This window comes from Pseudophryne corroboree, chromosome 10 (genome assembly GCF_028390025.1).
Source record: "Pseudophryne corroboree isolate aPseCor3 chromosome 10, aPseCor3.hap2, whole genome shotgun sequence".
In the NCBI taxonomy this organism is placed as follows: Eukaryota; Metazoa; Chordata; class Amphibia; order Anura; family Myobatrachidae; genus Pseudophryne; species Pseudophryne corroboree.
In genome coordinates this window covers 349,329,959-349,356,676 of record NC_086453.1, presented here as the reverse complement: position 1 = coordinate 349,356,676, position 26,718 = coordinate 349,329,959, and the positions used below count along the sequence as shown (strand labels likewise).

General features: G+C 45.9%; 1 protein-coding gene across 3 annotated transcripts in view; it reads right to left on the bottom strand.

Annotated features, from left to right (window-relative positions):
* The window catches only part of KIRREL3 (kirre like nephrin family adhesion molecule 3), a 1,017,151-nt gene that overhangs the window by 412,607 nt on the left and 577,826 nt on the right, over positions 1-26,718 (bottom strand). For all 3 annotated transcript variants that reach the window (XM_063943670.1, XM_063943671.1, XM_063943672.1), the window contains exon 2: positions 20,035-20,091. In XM_063943670.1, coding sequence (XP_063799740.1) covers positions 20,035-20,091 — 57 coding nt within the window. The remainder of the gene's footprint in view (positions 1-20,034; positions 20,092-26,718) is intronic.

Here is a 26,718-nt window from a genome sequence, read left to right as displayed (position 1 = left end):
TTCATAAAAAAATGATGATAATAATCTCCGTTTTATTTAAATTGCGAGCCCTCCAATGAGCAATACTAGCAAGAACAACTTAATAATACGTCTGCGCTGGGAGTATTATTAGTGAATTGATTGTTTCTGTGGGAGAAATAATTGCGGTGGGATGTCGGTGTCTCCTTGCATCCACTTTCCACGGAGTGTTTGACTGCAGGCCATTCCTCCTCTCTGGTGCCTCGCGCGGAGGCATCCTCAGTGTGAGAACAATGGATGGTGAGAGGCAGAACTGCTTCTACGTCCCGCAAGACAGCGCTGTTACTGCCAAAAATCACAGAGTTATTGATTCATCTAAAGAAATAAATGGTCTCCATTCTATCACTGAAAATAGCTGAAAAAATATTCCTGAGGTATTACCGCGGTCTGCAACAGATGTGAAACTTGTTTTATATTCGAGAACAATAGAAAAAGGTTACAGAAATAATATCGCCACATATCATTATAAAACTATTGTGCAGCATCACCGCATCTCATTTATCTGCGGCGGATCTCGGGTCAGTCCACAGCTGGAGGTTAATTGAGGTCATCATTGATTAGATATTGGTTACTACCATGCATTAGCAGGGGTTGTGTGACCTTTCTTTTCTCACCAAAGGCCTATTTATTAACAGGTGTTAGATGCGGCACTTATAATTTCTTATTGCAATAACGAATCACGAATGATGTTCCGTGTTTAAGAAACACATCCAGGGACCGGGGCTCAGATAGGAGACCGCCCCTGCGATGTGTAAAGTAAAGCGATCGCAAATGCGACCATTTTACTTGCTGCTGCGGGACCACCCACCATGCTACTGCAGCACATTCACGGTAGGTTATTACCCAAGGATCTCTCTCCCAGTAAAATGTGTGTTCTGTAGCCGATAGGCTACAATGGTGTCAGCTACTGGGGCCAAGTTCACAATATACTGTAGCACCCACAGAAACGGGCTGGAAACAGGGGAACCACAGTCATACATCCAGGGGACGCTTACATTTTGTGGGGGGATTTCTGCATCCATTGTCAGGGGAATTTCTGCAAAATCAGTTTAATAATTATCCCTCTAGTGAGTATGACAGGGGGGGAGGTTGAGTTTAAAGCTAATCCGCATAGAAGCTGGTCTTCCATTAAGGACCGTTTCCAAAAACCCTCGCTTCTGCGATAAATGCGATGCTAAAACTAAGCCAGAGAACAGCTGTACATAACAATCCGTATCACCGCTTATCACAACTGCTGTATACAGAATGCTGTACCTCCACCATTTATCTCCCTGATAATCTCCTGCAAAACAAGGTGCCCCCTTTCCCCCTCAAATGTTGTCATTCCGTAGATGGCGCCAGTTTGCGGTGAAAAGCTAAGCGTTTACGCATGACGAACTGTCGCACTTTGCCAACCCGTTAAGAGTTCTGTAGGGATGACATTACGTGGTGCAAAACGGGCAACTGGCAGGGAAACCTGCTTTCTCTAGAGTCAACCATGATAAATGGTGTGAAGCGGGGGACACAGTTTAGGCTTATCCCCGCTTGATAAATGGATCCCTTACTCATGACATCTGGAATTAAACTGATTCAAGTCTACTACAGCAACTTGCAAGATAAAAATCAACAGCAAAAAGACGATCCAATAAAGGCGGCAAGCAAACAACTTACCCATTATATTCAGTCTGCCCGAATTGTTAGAAATGAAACAGATAGATGTAAAATGTGCATTAGAGGAAGAGGTGTAAGAGGGCAGAATCCTCAGGACACCAGGTGTGTCCAGGCAAGAAAAAGGCGGAAAGTTTTGACACCTCTGCTCTAGAAAATACTATAGTAGGTACCAATATGGATAAAAATAAATGAATAGGTTCCATTTCTGGTCTCAATCAGTAGTGGGAGAGATGAAATCATCAGGAGGCAGGACAATAAATGTGCCAGCAAGAAGTGGTGGCACGCTGCAGATGTTGGTGCTGCCCTGCCCCCTCTGTGGGCACGGTGGGGTTATTCTTTTTAGACAGTGTTATACTGTGCTGGCCCCTCTGAACTTGAACCTCAGGAATGTTAGGGACCCACCTGATGAAGTCACCCGCAGTAGGTGGGCCCGTTTATTTTGGCTAAAAAGTATGCAGAGAACCTCAATTTTACGCTACAGTATGTTAAATAGCAGAGTTTATCATAATTGTTCTGATTGCCAGAGTTATTGATGTTTGGAGTGTGCACCTGCATCTTTCATTTTTTTCTGTGTGAAAGTGCAAGTCTCAGCGTGTTATGTTTAGATTCGGGGTGTCCAGCCCCAACATTAAGTTAATAGCATTCAGGCTAATTTATCCTCATTTCATTAAATACAGGTAATAACACAAATACAGCTATTCCTCCTATTCACTGAGAAAATCCCTCGCACACATTACATTATATACATTAATACCCCAACCCACAATGCATCAACATTTCCACTATGCTGCTAGCCGCAGCAAAACCATTTCTACAACAGAGACTCTATATCAGCATTTATGGTCAGGGAAATGAGAGGGTTAACAATGGAATATACAGTATGAGAGGTCACGAGAGGCAGCAATGCCTTTGCAGGGCACCCACCACCCCATCCCCCTAATCAGAAGCCGTTTCTCTAAACTGGCTGCATATTAGGGTCAGCCATGCACAAAGTCCCACTGTCCTAGTCTGCTGGCCGATTACCAGCCGCATGAGTGAGGTGTATAAATGCCCCGATTCAAAGCTACATTTTAATAAAGCAGGCCCCTGGGCAATCACTTCTTAGTCACATTCAGCTAGTTTCTCCCTCTCCCATTTGTGCAGCGGCGCACACACTGAGTCCATGCGAGCGCATTAAAGATGATCTAAAAACAAGTAGATGTGTGATTCACTTCTGGGGGGAGATGTACTAAGCCTGAAAAGTGATAAATATCACTGTGATAAAGCACCAGCCAATCGGCTCCTAACTGCCATATTACAGGCTGTGTTTGAAAAATGACAGTTAGGAGCCGATTGGCTGGTACTTTATCACAGTGATATTTATCACTTTTCAGGCTTAGTACATCTGGCCCCTGGTCTCCAACTTAGGCCCATTATCAATATGACACGTATATTGCCGGACACAGTTTGCAGGGAGAAAATAGGGAATTTTACAACACTGAGCCCAGATTTATCAAGCCTAGGAGAGTGATAAACAGCACGGTGATAAAGCACCAGCCAATCAGCTCCTAACTGCCATGTTAAAGGTTGCGTTTTAAATAATGACAGTTATGAGCTGATTGGTTGGTAGTTTATCACCGTGCTATTTATCACTCTTCAAGGCTTGATAAATCTGGGCCTATTTTCTAAGCATTCCGAAAAACATACATGGGCAACATTTGGCATGTGTGGGCAACTCTGCCCGTCTACAGCACATCATCAAAGCTTGAGGTTGTAAAAAAGCACAATATACACCTTAATGACTGATATAAACACATGGGGGGATATTCAATTGTTTGAAAAGTCAGTTGGGAGTCTGTTTTTTCCTATTTATAGACAGGAAAAAAACAGACCCCCAACCGACTTTTCAAACAATTGAATTCCACCCATGGAGTGCTACAAAATAAATGTATATCACTAATATATCAGACAGTATTATGTTCTGTTATCATATAGTGAGTACACGGATGCTCTACAGCAGTGGTTCTCAAACTCGGTCCTCAGGACCCCACACGGTTCACATTTTCCATGTCACCCAGCAGCTGCACTGTGTATCACCAACTGTCACATTTGAAAAATCTGCAGGTGACCTGCAAAACATGAACCGTGTGGGGTCCTGAGGACCGAGTTTGAGAACCTGTGCTCTACAGTACTGGCAGTATTGCGGTACTGAAGGCCAAAGCTTTGTGCCCGGACTTCCTGCCCAACGGCACTATCCACGCAGGCACCGTGCACAGCAAACAGTGACAGGTTTTATTACTCCTCCAGCCGCAGACTATTTTTAGGTGGAAATTGACTATGAGCACAAGGTGCCTACTGCAACCCGAAGCCATAAAAACTCTTGCCAGGCAAATCAATCACTGATTGCGATGTGTTCTTCCTCTGGCTACTCTGGCAGGTGGCCAGGGCTGACAGCTGGATACTGGAGAAGGTGTATCAAATCTTTAAGAGAGATGGGTTTGATACACCTACCCCACAGTTTAAAAACTTGTTGGGGTACTAATTGTAAACACATTTTTAAAAGTGAATAACAATGGTCTGACATAGACCTGAGAACCAGTTATAATGGTCATCACCTTCAGCGGACCTGCTCAACAGGCCCCAGACTTGTGTCGACCCTTTCTGCCTTTTACATGTTGACCTTTTGACTGTCGACCTGCAGTGTGGATATCGGCCCATACGTGGGTGTTTATGTTATTCTTATTTCTGCCAGGTGCCAAACCCGCTTTGGAGATCCTGTTTATGTTGTATTTGTGACATAAACCACACCTACAGTTCAAATGCAGCCAATCAGGACATCTTGGAAACAGGCGGGGCAGAATAACAACAGGGCAACGGAGAGGTCACCCAGGGGCCCCCACACATAGCTACATCACCAGGGTGGGTGCACTATGTGGCATAAGGTGAACTGGGGGCAGTACAGTGTGTATAATGCACTTGTGGTGCTGGGAGTATTTTACACATTATACCTTTTAATAACAATGGTAAGGGTTTGGTATGAGTTACCGGCGGTCGGGATCCTGGCAGGCAGGAAACAGACGCCCGAATCCCGACTGCCATAATGTCAGCAGCGAGCGCAACTAGTCCTCTCACAGGCTCGATGCGCTTGCCACACATCTGGACCGGTTGCTCGCCACACTATTATATTCCCCTTGGGTGGCGGCATTTCACCGGCTGTCGGGATTCCGACGTTGGTATCCTGAACGCCGGGATCCATACAGCCGATAAATTAACCACATCCCACTGGTAGTATATCTTATTGACAAATTATTTGTAGCTACACGCCCCCCCCCCCCCCCCCCCCCTGCCAAATGAGTTGCTCTGGGGCCTTCCCAAAACGTATTCTGGGGTGACCCAATTCAGCCTGAAGAGTCTGCCCTGCCTGGTACACATATTAGCAGGTGCATGCAGCTGCCGCGGACCATGGCGCACCTCCCAATATTCCTGACAGTCCCTTCTAGACTCCCGACTGGGAACAGCGGCCAGCTTCATGCACACTGCCTTTCCCAAAGGTTATTTTACATTCTATTATTTTTGTCTCCGTCAATGCTCATAGGAAAATCTCCTGGTACAATACAAAGTAACACTACTGACATCAATCTTCACACCTGCTCTTTGCCTCAATGGGTAGTACATGGCAGCTGAAATCACACTCACAGCTTCAATGCTGAGAAAGACAGGCAGGTACTTATCAATCATGCAATACAGGTTCCGTATGATATCACGGCTATCGGGAGACCGACCCGGGTATCCAGACAGCCAGGGTTACCGGCGGCAATCGCAGCATGTCCCCTCAAGGGCTCACCACACTTTCCTGCCCAGTGGCGACATATTCCCCCTCGAGTGGTGGCGTGGACCACCACCCAAGTGGGGATTCCAGCCGGCAGCCGGGATGTTTCACCTGGTGTCAGGATTCTGGAGGTGGGATCCCAACAGCAGGTATTGTATGCCTCCCGCAATACCAACAGGGAGATGCCTGATTGGCTCCAAATTTATTCTGCAGCAGGTCAACGACCCCAAACATACAGACAATGTCATTAAGAACTATCTTCAGCGTAAAGAAGAACAAGGAGTCCTGGAAGTGATGATACGGCCCCCACAGAGCCCTGATCTCATCACTGGGGTATATTTAATTAGAGTCGGAAACTGCAGTCTTGTCGGAAAGACGGCAGTTTCCGACTGGAATAGGTCGGAAGGGGTTCCGACCTATTCAATCCAGCCTCATTTTTTCCGACAAGCTGTCGGAAAGCACACGGAACGGCGGAACGGCATGCTGCTGTCAGAAACGGGGCCAAATCCGACAGGTTTAAGTCCCGTTTCCGACAATGTCAATCCGACTGACATGGTGAGAACGGCCCGTCCTATTGAATAACCGATGTCGGATACTTTCCGGCAAATGCATGTCGGAAAGGATCCGACATTAATTGAATATACCCCATTGTCTGGGATTTCATGAAGAGACAGTAGGATTTATGCAACCATACATCCACAGAAGATCTGAGGTTAGTTCTCCAAGATGTTGGGACAACCTCCTGGCCGAGTTCCTTCAAAAACTGTGTGCAAGTGTACCTAGAAGAATTGATGCAGTTTTGAAGGCAAAGGGTGATTTGATTTAGATACTGAAATATGGATTTGATTTAGATTTCTTTTCAGTCCATTCACTTTTCATAAAAAAAATAAGCTATTAACATCCTCCCAACTGTTCCAATTTCAGCGGGACAGTCCCGCTATTCAGACACTGTCCCGCTGTCCCTCCCGCAGGTCGCAGTGTCCCGCGGGCGGGGGGGTAGTTGGGGGAGGCTTTGCTCACCCGCTACTTTGCCGGTGATCACTGAATAGATGCCGTGCGCGCGCGCACGGCATCTATTCAATGCTGGGAGGGGAGCAGGGGGCTGCCCAGCTGCTCGGGGAGCGCTGGGCACGCCCCCAAAATCACAAAATTGTCGGTGGCACTCGGCGACGCCCACTCGCCCAAGATCACACCCCTCCCACGGGAAACCACGCTCCTTTTTGGGTCGTGCGCGGCTACACCACGCAAGCGTTCCGCCTTGCTGCTATGGAAAGTTGGGAGGTATGTATTAACACTTCTATTTTTGAAAGCTTTCCTACTTTGCAGCTTCCCCCCCCCCCCCACACCTGCCTTAAACTTTTGCACACTACTGTACTACTGTATATACAGACGTGTTGCTGCTATAGTTATACAGCATTGCTAGGGGTTACTTTCACTTCCCATTGTTGATGAGGACGTATATCAGAAGAAGCCGCCACATGTTGCTATCACAGAATGTTTGATTGCACATAAGAGGCCGTATGCGGATGATCCTGTTGTGTATAGCGTATATGTGTATTACGCCATTTACTATTGCTTTGAGTAGACTTGCTTTGGAGAATTGAGCAATCGCCCTTAGTGACACAGCTGATTGTATCAGTGATGAGAGTGAAATCTGCCTGACCCGCTGTCTATTGTTCTGGAAAAGATAGGATTCATTCTGAAGTAACGTATGGCAACGGGGAGGAAATGTACACATGCGGATCTGATATTCATCTCGTTATACCTGCGAGTCCCTGCCGGCACACATACGCAGAAACAAAGGCCTCATTTACATGTCAGCGTACAGGCTTTCTTCCAATGTATCTATCTGTATGAAGGTCTCAGTCACCAGATACATCTTCCATTCCATCCCAGTGGAAGCCGTTCTGATGTACGAGATCTGACAGCACCAGTCTGTTCTTCCTGGAGACTAAATGCAGGTAACAGCGTCTTGGATCGATATCAGATCAGTAAACCAAAATACTGGGTTGTCACTGGTTAAGTGATTGCAGTCTTTCGCTCTGCTCAAGTGTAGTCTGCATCTTAACAACAAACACAAACAGGATGGCGTGCAGGATCAATAACGGGATCAGATGCATGTAATCTCATCTTTGTTGCAGCCCGTGTAGACCTTTAACGAAGTGTCTAATCGTTGTGTTTGTAGACAAGGTCCCCCTCATCCTTTCCTGCAACACGGTGTGGAATTAGCACTTCAAGTAGTAACATACTGTATGTACTAAAGTAGGTCTGATCTATTTAATGAGAGATGATCTTAGCTCTCTGAATGATTGGCACCTCCAGAGCTTCCGTCTAGAAGAACCTGTTCTAATTCCCCACTGACCTTAAACACTATACCTATATATATACCTATACTATACCTATAACTTATACCCAGCCCGAGATTTGGAAGTTTTTCCCTACATGTGTTAACCTCTAAACACGTCTGTTCATGTGACTCAGTCTGGGGCATTCTTTTTATTTAAAGGGAAGACATAAAATAAAATGCTGCTCTTCGACAACCATGTAATTTACACAGACTATTAAAAGTCTTATTCCGCAGTCACTGTCAGGAGCACCGCAAATCAATTTAATGCTTGTAAGGGGGGGGGCGCAGGGATAGTAATGGAAAAGACGGAGGCAATTTTTGTTGTAAGTATAATTTAGCACTGTCCTTCAAATACAGAACAAATCCTTAGGGCTCATTTGTATACATTGCATTTAGGTGCCAAACGTGCAATAAGCCACAGCAATCGATCGGCTTTTATCTGTCTAATGCAGGTTAGGTATTGGACACCATTTGTAAAAAGGCCTGGATATGAACCACAAATTGATCTGGCTTTGGACTGGTGTACCTACGTACAGAATTCGTCCCATGCACTTCACAGTTCTTAAACCCCTCTAATGAATCTAAAGGATAGTGCGGGGGAACGCATTAAGGCCCTCATTCCAAGTTGTTCGCTCGCTAGCTGCTTTTAGCAGCATTGCAAACACTAAGCCGCCGCCTACTGGGAGTGAATCTTAGCATAGCAGAATTGCGAACGAAAGATTAGCAGAATTGCGAATAGAAATTTCTTAGCAGTTTCTGAGTAGCTCGAGACTTACTCCTACACTACGATCAGTTCAGTCAGTTTCGTTCCTGCTTTGACGTCACACACACGCCCAGCATTCGCCCAGCCACTTCCCCGTTTCTCCAGACACTCCCGCGTTTTTCCCTGACACGCCTGCGTTTTTCCGCACACTCCCTGAAAACGGTCAGTTTCCGCCCAGAAACACCCACTTCCTGTCAATCACAATACGATCAGCAGAACGATGAAAAAACCTTGTTAGGCCGTGAGTAAAATACCAAACTTTTGTGCAAATTTACTTGGCGCAGGCGCACTGCGAACATTGCGACTAATCGCTCCGTAACGAAAAAAAATAACGAACGAACAACTCGGAATGAGGGCCTATGTGCGATTACGGAGGAAAGTCAGCGGTGGAGTTTATACTCACCATATATTTAATTCATACATACAATCGTGAAATGGTATCATTATACTGTGGCGGAACTGTTTAAAAGGTGACTAAGAACAGAGATGGCCAAAAAAAAAGCATAAATTGAAGAAAAAAAACTGAGGCCCTTTGGGTAACCATAGAAACAGGGGAGTAGAAAATTCTTTGTATTGGGGTGATATACAGGCCACCAGGTCAGGAATAGGAACTGGACAAGAACCAATTGCAGAACATCACTAAAATGCCATTAAAATGAGAGGTAATGATCATGGGAGACTTTAATCTTCCTGATGTAAACTGGGAGGTGTCTGTTGCTAGTTCTGCTAGAAGAAGGGACATTTTAAATTCCCTTCAGGGAGCATCCCTCCACCAATTGGTGAGGGAGCCCACTCGGAAAGACGCAATATTAGACCTAATACTTACAAATGGAGACAGAACATTGGACGTAAAAGTGGGTGGAAAACCTGTGATCCAGTGATCATCAAGCAGTATGGTTCAGCATAAAGACAGAGACTGACTCGTCCCATACAAAAACAAAGGTGTTGGATTTTGGGAAGGTTGATTTTGTAGGAATGGGAAAATGTGTAAGCGATTCTTTGGCAAAGTGGAGGAATTTGGAAGTTGTGCATAAGAGGTGGGTGTTAGGAAAAACACAAGGGAAAGGAAGCCAGTGTTACAGTATTTGCAAAAGAAGTAGCAAGTATTGTGAAAGCAAAAAATATATTTTTTTTAAATATATGCAGACACAATATAATGAAGACAAAGAGATATATCTTGTTAGACAGAAGGAGACGAAGAAGGTAATCAGATGTGCAAAGGCACAAGCTGAGGAGAAAATGGACCAGTCAGTGGGTAAAGTAGGCAAAACTTTTTTCTTAGGTATATAAGCGATAGGAGAAAAACAAAAGGCGGAATAATAAAACTAAAGACAGAGACCGGGAGTCTTGTTGAGGGAGACAAGGTAATAGCGGATCATCTTAATTATTTTTGCTCAGAATTCACTACTAAAAGAGAGGCGAAGGGGCCACAGTTAAGTTGCAGGGATATTCAGACAAATGAAACAAGTATATTTACAGAGGAGAAGGTCCTAACAGAACTCTCAAAGCAGAAAGTGGAAAAATCAATGGGGCCAGATGGGATACATCCAAGGATACTAAAAGAGCTTAAATGGGTGCTGGTAGCACCATTAACAGAATTATTCAACCGGTTACTAGCTACAGGAGTAATTCCAGAGGACTGAAAAAGAGCAAATGTAGTCCCACTGCACAAAAGTGGAAGCAAGGAAGAGTCAAGCAACTACCGACCAGTGAGCCTTACATCAGTAGTAGGGAAATTGATGAAAACACTTTTAAAGGCAGGTAAGCAATGTAACAAATCAATAAGGAAGACTACTCAGATGCTTGGTTGCATAGGGAGAGGAATCAGCAGCAGAAATAAAGACGTAACAATGCCACTGTATAGGTCATTGGTATGGCCTCATCTAAAATACTGTGTTCAATTCTGGAGGCAATATCTTCAGAAGGATATTAATACATTAGAGACTGTACAAAGGGCAACTAAACTGGTACATTGCCTACATCACAAAACATACCAAGAAAGCCTAAAAACAAATCTCAATATGTATAGTTTGGAGCAGAAAAGGGAATGGGGGGTCATGATGATAGAAACTTTCAAATATACCAAGGGTTTTAACAAAGTCCAGGAGGGAAACATTTTTCAAATGAAGAGAAGCAATAGGATATGAGGACATGCACTGAGACTGGAGGGAGGTAGGATCAGGGGAAATTTGAGGAAGAAATACTTCACAGAAAGAGTAGTGGACAAGTGGAATAGCCCCCCCATCAGAGGTGGTAGAGGCTAAGACAGTAGAGCAATTTAAGCATGCATGGGATAGATATAAGGATATCCTTACAAAGGATCAAATAAGGTTTGAGGTAAAAGATGGTAAAAAAAGGGGCAGACTAGATGGGCCAAGTGGTTCTTATCTGCCTTCGCATTCTATATTTCTACGTTTAAATCAGTCTTCATGAACTCCCTAACAGTTTCAGTAAGTTTTATGTGTCACTTAGGTTTACGATGTACAATGCACATATAGCGGTTTACGATGTGTAACCCCTAGGCTACAGCGGGCTAACATCAACTTCAGACTCCAAAACTTTGGGGTGTATACCAGCCTCCTGGATCCAGCCCACGACCCCTGTAAAGAGGCAGTCCCATGGATGGATGCCATAATTAGATTTGAATCACGGTTTTTTCGGGCCTTCCTCCTGGTAGCCAAGGGGCAGTGAGTCAGAAGAGAGGATTCAAATGTATGCAAGTATATCACTGGGCAGCACGGATAGTGTAATGGTCAGCATTACTGCCTCACAGCACTGAGGTCATGGGTTTGATTCCCACCATGGCCCTAGAAGTGTGAAGTTTGTATGTTCTCCCCGTGCTTGTGTGGGTTTCTTCCAGAGTGCTCCGGAATCCTCCCAAAACAATCCAAAAATATACTGGTAGGTGAATTGTCTCACAACAAAATAACCCTAGTGTGTAAGTGTGTGTGTGTGTGTACATGTGATAGGGAATATAGATTGCAAGCTCCACTGGAGCAGGGACTGATGTGAATGGGCAAATATTCAGCATGGAACGCCCTTCTGCGCGTGCGCATCTCACGTGTTCTGTGTGTGATGGCATCTCACATGTGTGAACACCTCTACACATTCACGGTCGGGAGGGGGTGTTGTGGCTGCGTATTAGGGGAGCGGTTTCTGTGACGGGCCGCAGCTGCTGCGAGCCTAATGGCGGGTTGCTGTCTGTCTTCGCAGCTAGACATGCGAGAGAGGGGGCAGAACTTGTCCTGTGCTGGGCGTTCCCCCGGACGTTTCTACACACGACTACAACTCATACTGAATTATGCCCTATGTGTGCGCCATATAAATAACTGGTAATAAATAAATACATAAATTATCATTCCAATCTATATATTTCTGGGTCAACTAAGAGTCGCTAAATTGTTTCTTCTTTTCATAAATAGTGTCATTAACAGATTTCCTTTTTTGCCACAATCAGCAACATGAAAATCCCACACACAAGCCTCAGTGCCAGGGAAAGGATACTGGGGGTCATTCCGAGTTGATCGCTCGCTAGCAGTTTTTAGCAGCCGTGCAACTGCTATGCCGCCTCCCACTGGGAGTGTATTTTAGCTTAGCAGAAGTGCGAACGAAAGGATCGCAGAGCGGCGACAAAGTTTTTTTGTGTAGTTTCAGAGTAGCTCAATACCTACTCAGCGCTTGCGATCACTTCAGACTATTCAGTTCCTGTTTTGATGTCACAAACACGCCCTGCGTTTGCCCAGCCACGCCTGCGTTTTTTTTAACACTCCCTGAAAACGGTCAGTTGACACCCAGAAATGCCCACTTCATGTTAATCACTCTGCCGCCAGCAGTGCGACAAAAAAGCTTCGCTCGACCCTGTGTGAAACTACATCGTTCGTTGTAATAGTACATTGCGCGTGCTCATTGCGCCGCATATGCATGTGCAGAAGTGCCATTGTTTTGCCTCATCTCTGCACAGCGAACGAATGCAGCTAGCGAACAACTCGGAATGACCACTACTATTCGGATATCGGCTCCTTCGTTACCTATTTACTCCCTGACCATTACTCAGCTCAGTAATACACAACCTATGAGAATTACATACTCCAGCATTATGTATATTAACCTCTTCATGGTAAGCAGGCGATACAGCCAGAATTCCCATACGCCTCTGCACTACTGTATACAAGCTATTCCCCCGACGGTTCCTGCCCAGTCAGTCATTTATAATATAGTTTAGAGAAGTAATGCGAGATTCCTGTTTCGTCAGATGCTCCGATACCACCATGTCTGTTATTAGCTTCAGTCTGTGTCTGGTGTAATTTGGGGCTCGGGGTCAAGGAGAGGCATTTGCTGCACCAGTGGCGGCCCCTGCCTGGGATGGAATTCTCGGCGGCAGAGAGGTTAAAGCTACCCTACAATTCTTCAAAACACCAATCAGGCGGTATTTTTTCTTTTCTCAGAAGTCAAAGCCTTTTCCTCCTAGTAAACCAGACTGCCATGGATTTTTTTTTCCGTGAAACTTCCATCCAAATGTCACATTTCAATCACAAATTGATTGAAGGCCATGGATTGCTTTTCCAGCATTGCACTCAGTGCGACGCGGCCGCGGCCAGCAATAGATTGAAGAGAAGTGTGGGGGAGCAGGAGTGGGAGAGATCCAACGTCTCTCGGGATAAAGGCACCACGGTGTGAATCAATGGCTTTAAAGCATTAGTGCCACCTACTGCATTTGGCCCCTTCATTCAAACGAGCCTGAATAGGTCACTTAGCTCTATGCAGCAATCTGAGACCAGTACTTTTACCCAGGACATTATCACTGACCCTTCTGTACAGTGACTCCGCTGTTACGCTTTAATTAAAGGGTCCCTGTCTAACATGTAACATGCGTAATTATTATATAAGCTTCTGTACCGTGCTTGATAGCGTGCTTACATATATGGTGCAGCCGAGTGGGAAGTAGAGGAGGCTTTGGGACAGGAAGTCTGGTGTGAAAAGGAAATAATTTCCCCTACGCAATCATAGCTGTATCTATCGGCCGGAGATGGAAGCTAACGCATTGTCAGCGGCAAACTTGTATGCAATTAATGTGCGTACATATGCAAAAGCCGCAGCCGCCTGGACGTTTATTGAGACGCCCACTGGCAGCCTCGCAAATCTCCGTCACGCAATATCCGGTGTCTTTAATCGAATTAAACCATGGCGATACACATTGCTCCATCTTTTATCCTCTACTCTAAGGAGATAACCTGCCTCGATGGGAAATACCGCCAGTCGGGATCCCGGCGTTCACAATCCCGACAGGTGAGCGCAATGAAGCCCCTTGCGGCCTCGCTGCGCTCGCCACAGATTCTATTTCCACTCTATTGGTGTCGTGGACACCCATGAGTGGGAGTAGTCCCTGTTAATTGGCATGCCGACAGTCGGGCTTTCAATTGTTCGGGATCCCGTGTCGGTATAGTGACCACCGGTCTCCCTACCACCGTTCACATAACTAGATCCCATATGCAGCTACCCCTCCCCCCATTACTATTATGAGTGGGGGGTAGTAAGCTGTGGGTAGGTACACTCTCCTGCCTCTCATTACAGAACACACAGTGATATGCAGCTACCCCTCCCCCCATTTCTATTATAAGCGGTGGGTAGTAAGCTGTGGGTAGGTACAATCCCCTGCCTCTCATTACCGCACACAGTGATATGTAGCTACCCCTCCCCCCATTTCTATAATAGGCGGTGGGTAGTAAGCTGTAGGTAGGTACACTCCCCTGCCTCTCATTACAGAACGCACAGTGATATGATCCAGGGGCGGATCCAGAAAAAAATTACAGGGGGGGCACCATAAGGGACGTGGCTTCGTTGGAATGGGCGTGGCTTCGTTGGAATGGGCGTGGTATTGCAGGAAAAGACTACCTTATACCCCAGTTTTGCAACCTGCACGCCCAGACGTTGGCCACCACAGAAAAGAAAAATAATCCTGATTCATGCCCCTTACATTATTTGTCATTTTTCCTCCTTATAGTAATGCCCAGTATACATTATTCCACATACTGCAATGGCCCTTAGACATTATTCCACACACAATAATGCACATGACACAATATGCACACACTGTAATGCCCCAGACACATTATGCCACACACCGTAATGCCTGTGACACATTATGACAGGAATCGCAATGCCCGTTATACATTATGCTACACACTGCACTGCCCCTGATACATTATAGCACATACAATGTCTGGGACACATTATGCCACACACTGCAATGACCTTGAGACATTATACCACAATGCCCGTGATATAGTATACCATACACCGTAATGCCTGTGACACATACCGCAATGCCCGTTATACCCTATGCCACACACCGCAATGCCCGTTATATATTATGCCACACTGTAATAACCCTGAGACATTATACCACATACCACAATGCCCGTGATATAGTATACCACACACCGTAATGCCTGACACATTATGGCACACACCGCAATGTCCGTGATACATTATGCCACACACTGCAATGACCCTGAGACATTATACCACATATCACAATGCCAGCGATAGAGTATACCATACACCGTAATGCCTGCGACACATTATGACACACACCGCAATGTCCGTGATACATTATGCCACACACCGTAATGCCCATTACACATTAAGTCCTACACTAAGGCTTCTAATTACTTTTCAAATACCTGCTCGTTGTCAGGGGTTTCATGCACTGGGTGTCATGCTCGTTGCCAGGGGTTTCATGCTCTTGGTTCCATGCACGGTGCCAGGGGTTTTCATGCTCAGGGTGTCATGCTCGTTGCCAGGGGTTTCATGCACTGGGTGTCATGCTTGTTGCCAGGGGTTTCATGCACTGGGTGTCATGCTCGTTGCCAGGGGTTTCATGCACTGGGTGTCATGCTCGTTGCTAGGAGGTAGTCCTTGTTGCTAGGGCTGTGCTCCCAGTGCCACATATGTCCCCAGTGCCAGATATTCCCCCACGGTGCCAGGTACTCACATGCCCCCAGTGCCAAATATAGCCCCCCCCATGTGCCAGGTACACATATACCCCCAGTGCCAGATATTCCCCGACAGTGCCACATATGCCCCCAGAGCTATATATGCCCCCATTGCCACATATGCCCCAGTGCCAGATATTCCCCCCCCCAGTGCCACATATGCCCCCAGTGCCAGACAATGCCCCAGTGCCAGATATCCCTTCCCTGCCAGTTATTCCCCCCAGTGCCAGATATCCCCCCCCCAGTGCCACATATGCCCCCAGTGCCAGATATCCCCCCCCCCAGTGCCAGATATGCCCCCAGTGCCAGATATTCCCCCCAGTGCCATATATGTCCCCAGTGCCAGATATTCGCCCCCCCCCCTCCCTGCAAATATGCCCCCAGTGCCAGATATTCCCCCCCAGTGCGTCCCCCGTCCCCCCCCTTCCTCCGCCGCCGCCGCTGCTCCCCCCGCTCCCCTGCTGTTAGGAGGGACACGGAGGGCACAGTGCACGCCTCCCTGTGTCCCTCCTGGGTCTCCGGCGGCCGCGGGTCACTGTAATAAAGGAAGTGCTCACGAACGGCACTTCCTTTATGAGACCAGCGGCCGCCGGAGACACAGGAGGGACACAGGAGAGGCGTGCACTGTGCCCTCCGTGTCCCTCCTAACAGCAGGGGACGAAACGAGACCGCAGACTGACATGCGGACACTCGTCCGCATGTCAGTCTGCACTAAAAATGACAGGGGGGGCACGTGCCTTGGTGCCCCCCCCCTAAATCCGCCACTGATATGATCTACCCCTCCCCCCATTTCTATAATAGGCGGTGGGTAGTAAGCTGTAGGTAGGTACACTCCCCTGCCTCTCATTACAGAACGCACAGTGATATGTATCTACCCCTCCCCCCATTTCTATAATAGGCGGTGGTCGGTACATGGAGAAACTTTGGGAAATTCATATTTATTATAGGGTAGCAAAGTGTTCCGGAGTAATGATCTATCTAAGGTGATTTTGTTCTGCTTTTAATGGACTATCAGGAGACACTCACAAATTCACTGTTTAGAGATTGGAAAAGCTTTGTAGAAAATATTACACTGCGCATAAATCCCCCGCCGGTCCATTAAAGGTAGAAGAACCGGTGATGAATCCTCGCTTGCACAGGATCAATTTGGTTACTAAAACAGCCTTTTAACAAACATTTGACAAAGCGCGATGCTGCATATGAAAAGACTTACATTTAGCCGCAATTGCCAGGAGTGTGATAAGTAGGCCCCTAAGAGTGACTGCGGAAAGTAAGGAGTTGTCAGTGAGTGTCGGAAAGCGGATCTCTAATTGCCTCGGCATATCAGACTCATAGAGATGCAGCTGCTGAACTTGGGTGATTGATACGGTGGAAGACTGGGGGGAGGGGGAAACAAATTTGTGTACAGTAATTGATGTATTTTCACATCTAACCATTGTAAGACAGACGCACGGAAGAGCAAGCATAGACAGGCGCGGGGAATTATTAGCAGAAAGAGACAGTTAACCCGTCGGATGCATCCCCTGGCAGAGAGGACGTGTCCGTCGGCTGTGGCATCTGTACTAATTGATGCCAGAAGGCAGCAAAGCTGGGCAGGGACGAAACGTACTGTACATAACAAGACCTCACTGTAATGTGGCAGCTTACAGGGCCCGTACTTCTTACTGTGCAACCGACCGTACGGAAGGTACGACAGCCTCTATCTGACCTCATACATCCAGCCTCAATACGCCATGCAGCGTCAGATGCCTGGCGCGAGTGAACCAACAGGTCCTGTGGAGCTCCATTACAGTCTAACGGCTTTTTTTGCTGAAAACGCATCTTAGCCGCAACGTGATGCGACAGTGACGCACCAGGAGACGGCGCTGATGAGGTTGATATATGACACTTGTATATCTGTGTGCGAAGGAGGCTGTACGCGGAACACAACGGAACTTGACCTGGCAGAAGCCGAGGCAGCTGCATTGCAGCACTTCCTATGCAGATTCAGAGACTCAGTCGCACACAGATATACAAGTGTCACATATCACATTAATCGGCAGTCTCCTGGTGCGTCCCAGCTGCATCGCGTTACCACTAACACACATTTTCGGCAAGAGACACCAAGTTACGTAGCAGAGTCTCACGGGAATGGGCGCGCTGAGGGGGGCTGTTTGGCGCCACTGCAGCAATGATGTATCAGGACACATCTGCGCATAGCAAAATAATTGAACCCTGTAGTTTTGTGATCACACATAAGACACCTGAATTGAAAGCTGTTAATAAGCATTATAATGGGGGTCTATGAATTGGAGAGAACGCCTTAAGAAATTGGTCATCTATCGTGGAGGACCTAAATTTATACAGCAGGTCTCAGCAGCAGCTGCAAAGATTGACCAACTATAGTTATACAGAAAAAGAGTCCAAGAGATAACGTGGGGACTACACATGTTGCTTTATGTGGTTGTAAAAACTCTCTATCTTTATTACGCACAGGCACTAAAAGTGTATAAGTCCCTCTATAATGGGCAGCAGGGAAATTATTTTTCTTAATGATTTCACAAATAGAAATAAGAAATGCAGCCTGCAGGGGAGCAAAAGTATACTGTATGTTGGAGATCAGTTTTGGATGCAGCACAGGACTTTAGCATATAAACAATGTGTGCACAGGACTTTAGCATATAAACAATGTGTGTGAGTTAAGCTCTGGAATGTGCAATGAAGACTAATGTTGCTGTTAACTAAACTATCAGTGGTCATAGCTGGGATCATGGGCTACGCTGTGTGTCTGCATATCCATATATGAGAGATATCTATACATCCAATATGGATAGTAGCCTACAGAACTGCATAAGCCCCATGGCCCTCATTCCGAGTTGTTCGCTCGCAAGCTGCTTTTAGCAGCATTGCACGCGCTAAGCCGCCGCCTACTGGGAGTGAATCTTAGCTTAGCAAAATTGCGAACGAAAGATTCTCAAAATTGCGAATAGAAATTTCTTTGCAGTTTCTGAGTAGCTCGACACTAACTCTGCCACTGCGATCAGTTCAGTCAGTTTCGTTCCTGGTTTGACGTCACAAACACACCCAGCGTTCGCCCAGACACTCCTCCGTTTCTCCAGCCACTCCCGTGTTTTTCCCAGAAACGGCAGCGTTTTTTCACACACTCCCATAAACCGGCCAGTTTCAGCCCAGAAACACCCACTTCCTGTCAATCACATTACGATCACCAGAACGAAGAAAAAACCTCGTAATGCCGTGAGTAAAATACCAAACTTCTTAGCAAATTTACTTGGCGCAGTCGCAGTGCGAACATTGCGCATGCGCAATTAGCAGAAAATCGCTGCGATGCGAAGAAAATTACCGAGCGAAAACCCATGCACACAGCGTAGTAATGTTATACTGCTGCATTTCACCTGTCTAGTTCTTGATTGACTTGGCAGTTGTTGATAAAAGGCCTCAAACACTAGGTCACAAAGTTACATCTCTTCATTGCAATAAGTAGGGGAAATAGAAGCAGAACAGCATTAGTGTTGAAATGTTTCCAAGTTTTAGTTTAAGGTTTCATTCCAAACTTTCATTTAGTGCATTGTGTATTATGTTAATTGCTTGTGATTTCATGGGAAAGAAGATTCATCCTTGTACTGGAGCCATGGTAAGATGTGTACTACCATGGCTTTGCTTAGCTCCAGCTGGGGATAAAGAGAGACAGTACAGAAAAAGGACTCTCTGCGCTATAACTAGTTAGCCAATGCTATGGTGGGTGGTACGCCCGGGCCGGGCTTACGTCTACTGCCCAGGTCCTGCAATGTGTGAACAACTTGAAGTCAGCTTCGGCGGAGGTGAATGCAGGGGAACTGAAGAAGTGAAATTGCGCGCAAGCATTACAAGATAATGCATGCTGGAACACAGATAGTATAAATATTATAAACAGTTTACTTAGAACATATATGCATTAGCATAGGACTGGATTTTCTCTTTTCCCTCCTTACCCAGCATTTGGAAACCCCCCCCTTCCCCACACACCCCACCCGCATATTGCTGCAAAGCTCCATGGCCCATATCCCATGTAAGAGAAACTGTTATATTCTACTTTTAAGATCTTTAGTGGCAAAATCTTAGCAATAATGTGAGGTCTAATTACAGGCAAATTGCTAATTAGTTCTCCCAATTAGCGGAAACCAGAGTGCCCTGGGAGAGAGACCCGCCCTCCCCAGCACTGCATCTTCTGTAGGGTGGGTATCCGTGTAGTAGGGCTATGAGTTTAGGTAAGTGTGTTTGGAGCTGGGGATGTAGATAAGAGGAAGTGTGTAGGTAAGTGTGCGTGTATAGGTTAAGGAAGTGTAGGCAGGGTATACGTAGGGGTATGTGTAAAGTAGTGGGGGTATATATGGCTAAGCTACAGATCCCTATAACCAGTCATTATCATAACAATTAATACAGCTCGGTCCTAACAAATTAGAGGAAAGTAACTCACCTTCCGACATTTTACGGAACTTGTCCTTTGACATAAAACCCAGGGCCAGACCAAACTCTGAAACAACAGAAATATATGCAAATTAATCACTGCACACACTCTAACACAATTCATATTAAAACAAATGAAATGACCGGGAACAGCCTTAGACACACAAAAGAACTCTAATAGGCGAGATATTATTACAAACTAATGTCTAAACAAACATTACTATACAAACTAAATCATTCACACAAAACATCTGCATTGGTGCGTCTTGATGGTGAACCCAACACAAATTATGGTGCATGCCTCGCCTCCCCCCACCACATTAAGCAGCAGCCACTGCAAAGCCATACTGCCATCAGCAGGTTTCATCCTATATCCTAATGGTTCTGTAACAGGGACGCCACGTGCCGGGACCCCCCTTTTGCAGTGAATAAGGCGGATATACTGTTCCGGACTTTCAAAGATATTTGCTGTACTGCCATGGGCCGTTAGGGTCTGATTCTGACTAGCATAAATTCCAGGCGCTACAGCAATTGAAATCCAATGCGAATATCTGCCCGACTTGTACACATCTATATGATTGCAGCGCCCCCAGACCACGAAATGCCATCATAACTAGTAACGCCAATTATACCTACCCCATGTGCAGGGTAGGACATGCGACTGAAAAACTCACTACTCTGGCTACACGCCTGCAACACGCATCTCTTACACACACATGATCTTCCTTCTGCCACCCAGTAACGCTCATCAGGCGCCGGTGACCAAAAAGATGTTTTTTTGTGACACAGGAATGCACGTAGGTGCACTAAGGTGAGTACACACCGTAGAGACCACTAATCATTCCGACTTGACTGCCCTCTCCCGTGCTGCCGCTGCTACCCCCAGGGGGAGAGCTTGGGGAAAGCAGCGATGGCCATCGAATAATGATAATTCCATGACCGATGTTGAATAGTTTTACCATCAATGGGGTACAACCACATGGCTTTCCGCCATCGATGATATATAAACTAAATATTCGTTTTTCATTTAAGGTGCTCCCACGAACCCCGCCCCCAGGCCCTGTTTGGTTCACATCCTTGTGTAGACTAAAGCAGGGGTGACCTTCGGTGAGTGAATCCATCGATCGTTCCCTTGCAGATGGTTTCACACCATCGAGGTTATCCATCAATGGTACCATCGATGATGAACATCGATGGATAACCCACTGATGGCCATTCCTAGGGGGAAGCCCAGCACTCCGCAAATGAGTGACGCGGATGGGGCTGCCCCCCGATAGTGATGCCAGCTTGGCCACACCCCTTTTCCGAGCACGCACGCGCTGCACCCAGACCTCTGCGCTCTGCCCGCATCCTAGCGGAAACGCTAGGAGGCAGAGACTAATGTATACTATCTGTACAAGTATTACATGCATACTGTATGAGAGTTACAAGGAATGTAACACAACCCATACTGGAAATTACAGCTGTGAGAAGACACCTAGAATTTACAGAACCTGTAGATTTCTTTTTTTTAAACAATTTACACCAGTGTTTCTATTACATATTCATATGTCCATAATCACTTTCACTGTAGTAGTAATAATAATAATAATAGTTATTTATATAGCGCTCTTTCTCCCAATAGGACTCAAAGTGCTTTACATTTGCCTTTAAAAAACATTCTATTTTCTAGTTCACGGAACCTACTTGGTATTGGTCTATTATATACATGGAAGGGACTTCAAAAGGAAGTAATTGGAGGGCAAAGCAGTTTTTCCCTCTTTGGTTTATGTCTCAGATGTTTCCCCACGGAATCTGGGTGTGCAAAGGGGATCAGCGGATCTTTGAAAAATGTACTTTTACATCAACTGAGCCTTCCACAATATTGGACTTTTACATGCCTACAGAAAGTAGCACAGTACTGACTGCGCATATGGTATTCATCAAAGTTATTCTTGACTTGGCTATAAATGAAATGCATCAGACGGGCTGAAAAAAAAAAGAAAAATCAGCAACGTAGGCATTGGGAAAGGATTACATAGCTGGGATGAGGCAAACGGTGAAAAGTAATGATATTGTCAGTGTCTTATGACTGGTCCTACTCCATACAGCTCATCACTTCAAAGGTTTTTGCAAAAGACAAAAGCGTGAAAAATGGCTACACGCATTGTTTCTCCAAACATAAAATATATTATTAATCTGATTATCTGCAGAAATTGTATTCAGTATAAGGATAAGGAAAAATGTAATAACAATAATAAACTATATAAAACATTCACATCATTCCCTACCACATCATTCCCGCATGTCCATCTTCCACACCATTGCCACGTCTCCATCTTCCACACCATTCCCGCATCTCTCTCCGTCTACCACACCATTCCGGCGTCTCTCTCAGTCCATCACACCATTCTCGTGTTTCCGTCCATCACACCATTCCCGCGTCTCCATCCAGCACACCATTCCCCGTCTCTGTCCAGCACACCATTCCCGCATCTCCATCTAGCACACCATTCCCGCGTCTCCACCTACCACATCATTCCCACGTCTCTAACCACCACACCATTCCCGAGTGTCCACCTACCACACCATTCCCGCGTCTCTCTCCATTTACCACACCATTCCCGAGTCTCCACCTACCACACCATTCCTGCATCTCTCTCCATCTACACCATTCCCGAGTCTCCACCTACCACACCATTCCCGCGTCTCACTTCATCTACCACACCATTCCCGCGTCTCCGTCCAGCACACCATTCCAGCGTCTCCACCTACCATATCATTCCCACGTCTCTAACCACCACACCATTCCCAAGTCTCCACCTACCACACCATTCCCACGTCTCACTCCATCTACCACACCATTCCCGCGTCTCGTCCATTACACCATTCCCGTGTCTCCACCAACCACACCATTCCTACAACTCTAACTACCACACCATTCCTGAGTCTCCACCTACCACACCATTCCCACGTCTCTCTACATCTACCACACCATTCCCACGTCTCTAACCACCACACCATTCCCGCGTCTCCATCTACCACACCATTCCCACATCTCTTACCACAACACCATTCCCGTGTCTCTCTCCGTCCATCACACCATTCCCACATCTCTCTCCATCTACCACACCATACCGCGTCCCACTCCATATACCACACCATTCCCACATCTCTAACCACCACACCATTCCCACATCTCTAACCACCACACCACACCGTTACATATTTAGTAAAATGTATACTCTTTTTAGTTTTTAAATCTACTGACCGTTACGGTCCACACACCATGTTGTTACTTTCAAGCCCACGCACCCTGACCAACATATGATGTGTGCTTTACACAAATAATTTGGCAGTAAAATGAACTCCCACCAGTGGGAAAGGCCACAATACAACAAATGTCAGACTCTTGGCCTTTAGTATTCCTGCAATGCTATATCGTTGCACTCCTCTGCCTGTGTCATACAATGAGAGAACACTTCCAAAGGATAGCTAAACTTTTTCGCCTTATTACTGTAGAGGGGCCTAAACATGTGCAAAACTGGGCAGCAGGGAGGAAATGACCCCTATCTGCCCTTATCGCCCATATTGTACTAATTCTGGGGACACATAAACAAATCACTCAGCCATATGTTACAGGCAATACCGACATTATTCATGGGTCTACCCTGCCAAGATATATCATGGGCTGCAGCATAATACAGGAATAATTAGCTGCTGTCACCGAGATCTCACAGGCTAATTCTGCTGCCCCAGGGCCCAGGCACAGCAAAACAATGATTTCATTTTATTCAGTGGCAACAAGCGCTGAACTTAATATGTTATCACCTGCACTCTTCTGCCCAGATCCCCACTGAAATGTCTGCAGTGTTTTATTCATGACAAGATTTACAAAACCTTGTTAATCTTTAGTGCACCTGAGGGTCTGTCCAAGTGCATAGAAGATAAGGTGCACTGTAGATTTGTAACACGACAGCAGATATATGGGTCATCGGAAATTGTAGTGCAGCAGTCTCCTGCAGTTTGCAAGTAGGTCATGGAGTCTTATTGAGAAAGTTGTGCCCAATTCAGGGGCAACTGTTCGACCTTGGTCAAAGTCATTTTAATTACAGCTTTTTATATACTGTATAACGCAGATAAAGCCCTATCGCTGAGTAAAACAAGTGCTTTTCATGTAGTTATGGCCAGGAGCGTAGCCACAACTTTGTGGGCCCCATAGCAATATTTTAAAGGGGCCCCTCTCCAAATGCTTCTAGAGAGACACCTCTCTGCAGCAGTGGTTACTTATATTCCCCATAATAGTGCCCTAGTTCATTTTCTGCCCCATAGTAGTGACTTAGTTAATATTATGCCCCATAGTAGTGCCCTAGTTCATGTTTTTTCATATTGCAGGGCTGCCAGTACACATTATGCCACACAGTTCCCCCAATTTACATTATGACACACTATAGTGCCTCCACTTCATATTGTGCCACATTACAGTGCCCCAGCTCATATTATGTAACATTATAATGCCCTCCAGTTCCTTTTATACCACATTACAATGAGCAGGTACATCGGCATAACTAGATATATTGTAGGCCCCAATGCAAAAGTAATTAAGGACCCCTGTGTACCACCCAATGGTGAAAAATGTATATAACACATGTAATTGTGACAGAGAAGGCGGGCTCCTCTCAGCTCTGGGCCCCATAGCAGCTGCACTCCCTGCACCTATGGTAGCTACGCCCTTGATTATGGCTTCATCTATGTATCAAGTGTGATAATACTGGCCATCTCCAGCGAAAGCCTGCACAAGCATAATTAACAAGGATTATAGTGGTTCACATACCGCCTGAGGGGTGTATTCAATTCCTGTCGGATCCTCTCCGACGGAGAGGATCCGACAGTTCATTATTCAATTTGCGGGCGCTTCGACAACTTTTATCCCATTTTTGCCCATGCAATCTGACTTTTTTTTTTTTTTTTTAAACACTGTTTATTGAAGTTTTTTCAGAAATACATTGGAGGAAGGGTGTGGGAAAGACAGAAGGGAAGAGGGAAAGGGGGGGAGGGGGGGGATACAGCAATGCAAGCATTTGTTATTCATTTTGTTAGTATATTAGAAACCGAATGTCAACGGAGGGGGGCATTTGAAGTGTGCCAACCATGGGGACCAGACCTCAGTGAAGGTTTCCGCCCTGCTTTCTATTATGCTAGAGAGGAACTCCATGTGATATGTATCCCATACAGCCGCAATCACCGCCGCAATGGAGGGGATTGTAAGCGATTTCCAGTGGAAGGCAATCTTACATTTCAGTGCGGTCGCAATGTGCCAAATGAGTCTTTGTTTAGGTTTTGGAATACCGGGGAGGGGCCTTGGAAAGATGAAGAAAGTAGGGGAGAAGGGCACCGTTACTCCGGTGATTCGTAATATCAAATTCCGAATGGCTTTCCAGCGCGGTGTTATCCGGGGACAATCCCAGAATATATGGAGCAGGGTTCCCTCTGACCCACAATTCCTCCAACATCTGTCCGATGCTGAAGGGAATATTCTACTCAGACGGGATGGCACCAAGTACCATCGAACGTAAATTTTAAACAAATTTTCTCTATGTCTGATTGAGGTCGCTGAGGATACAAGATTTTGTTTAATTTGTTCCCAGGTGTCTGGTTCTAGGTGGTCCTGTAATTCAGATTCCCAGGCTATTTCATGAGGGGTCTTTGTGGGTAGATCATGAGTGAGCATGAGACGGTAGATAGATGACAGAAGGCCCCTTGAAGGAGATCGCAGCAAGCATAATGATTCAAGAGGTGAGCGTGTTAAGGAACTATGTGAATGTAAGTATGCAATGTGAAAACTACGGAGTTGTAGATATTGGAAAAAGCAGTGTGGAGGTAGATTATATTTACTCTGAATATCGGAGAAGGCTGGGAAAGAGCGAGATGGTGCTATGTCATTAATGAACAGTAGGTCGTGCATCTGCCAGTGTTGGAAAGTGTGAGTGAGCCGTCCCTCGGGGAACATCGGGTTGTTCCAAAGGGGTGCCAGAGCGGGGGGGGAGGACAATAAGGAGAAAGTCTTAGTGAGTCTGTCCCAAAGTGTGACCGTAAATAATATTGACGGGAAATTAGCGCTTTCTGGTGGTCTATCAGTTCGTGGGATCCAGAGGAGGGTGGAGATGGATCTCATACGGACGAGTTCGGATTCCAATTGAACCCATCTACGTGACGTTGTCTGAGAGTGCCATAAGACGGCCTGAGAAAGGTGGGCCGCGTAATAATATAATTTGATGTTAGGTACTCCAAGTCCACCCTCTCTGTTCCTGTTGTAGAGTGTCTTGAAGCGAACCCGGGGTCTTTTACCTGACCACAGGAAGTGTGAAAATTTCTTCTGTAAATCTGCGAACACCTTTGAGGGTATTCGTATCGGAAGTGCCTGGAATAAATATAGGAGACGAGGCAAAATGTTCATTTTCAGGGCGTTGGCTCGTCCGGACCAAGAAATATATTGACCTGACCATTTCTGCAGATCTCTAGTAACGTTATGAATGAGTTCAGGGTAGTTGGCTTTAAATAGTTGGGAGTGTTGTCTAGTGAGGTTAACGCCTAAGTATTTTAGGTGAGATTTCTTCCAATCAAACTTGAAATTACTGTGCAGAGATATCTTTAATTGGGCGTGGAGATGAAAGTCTAGCACCTCTGTTTTAGTGTCGTTAATTTTAAAGTTTGA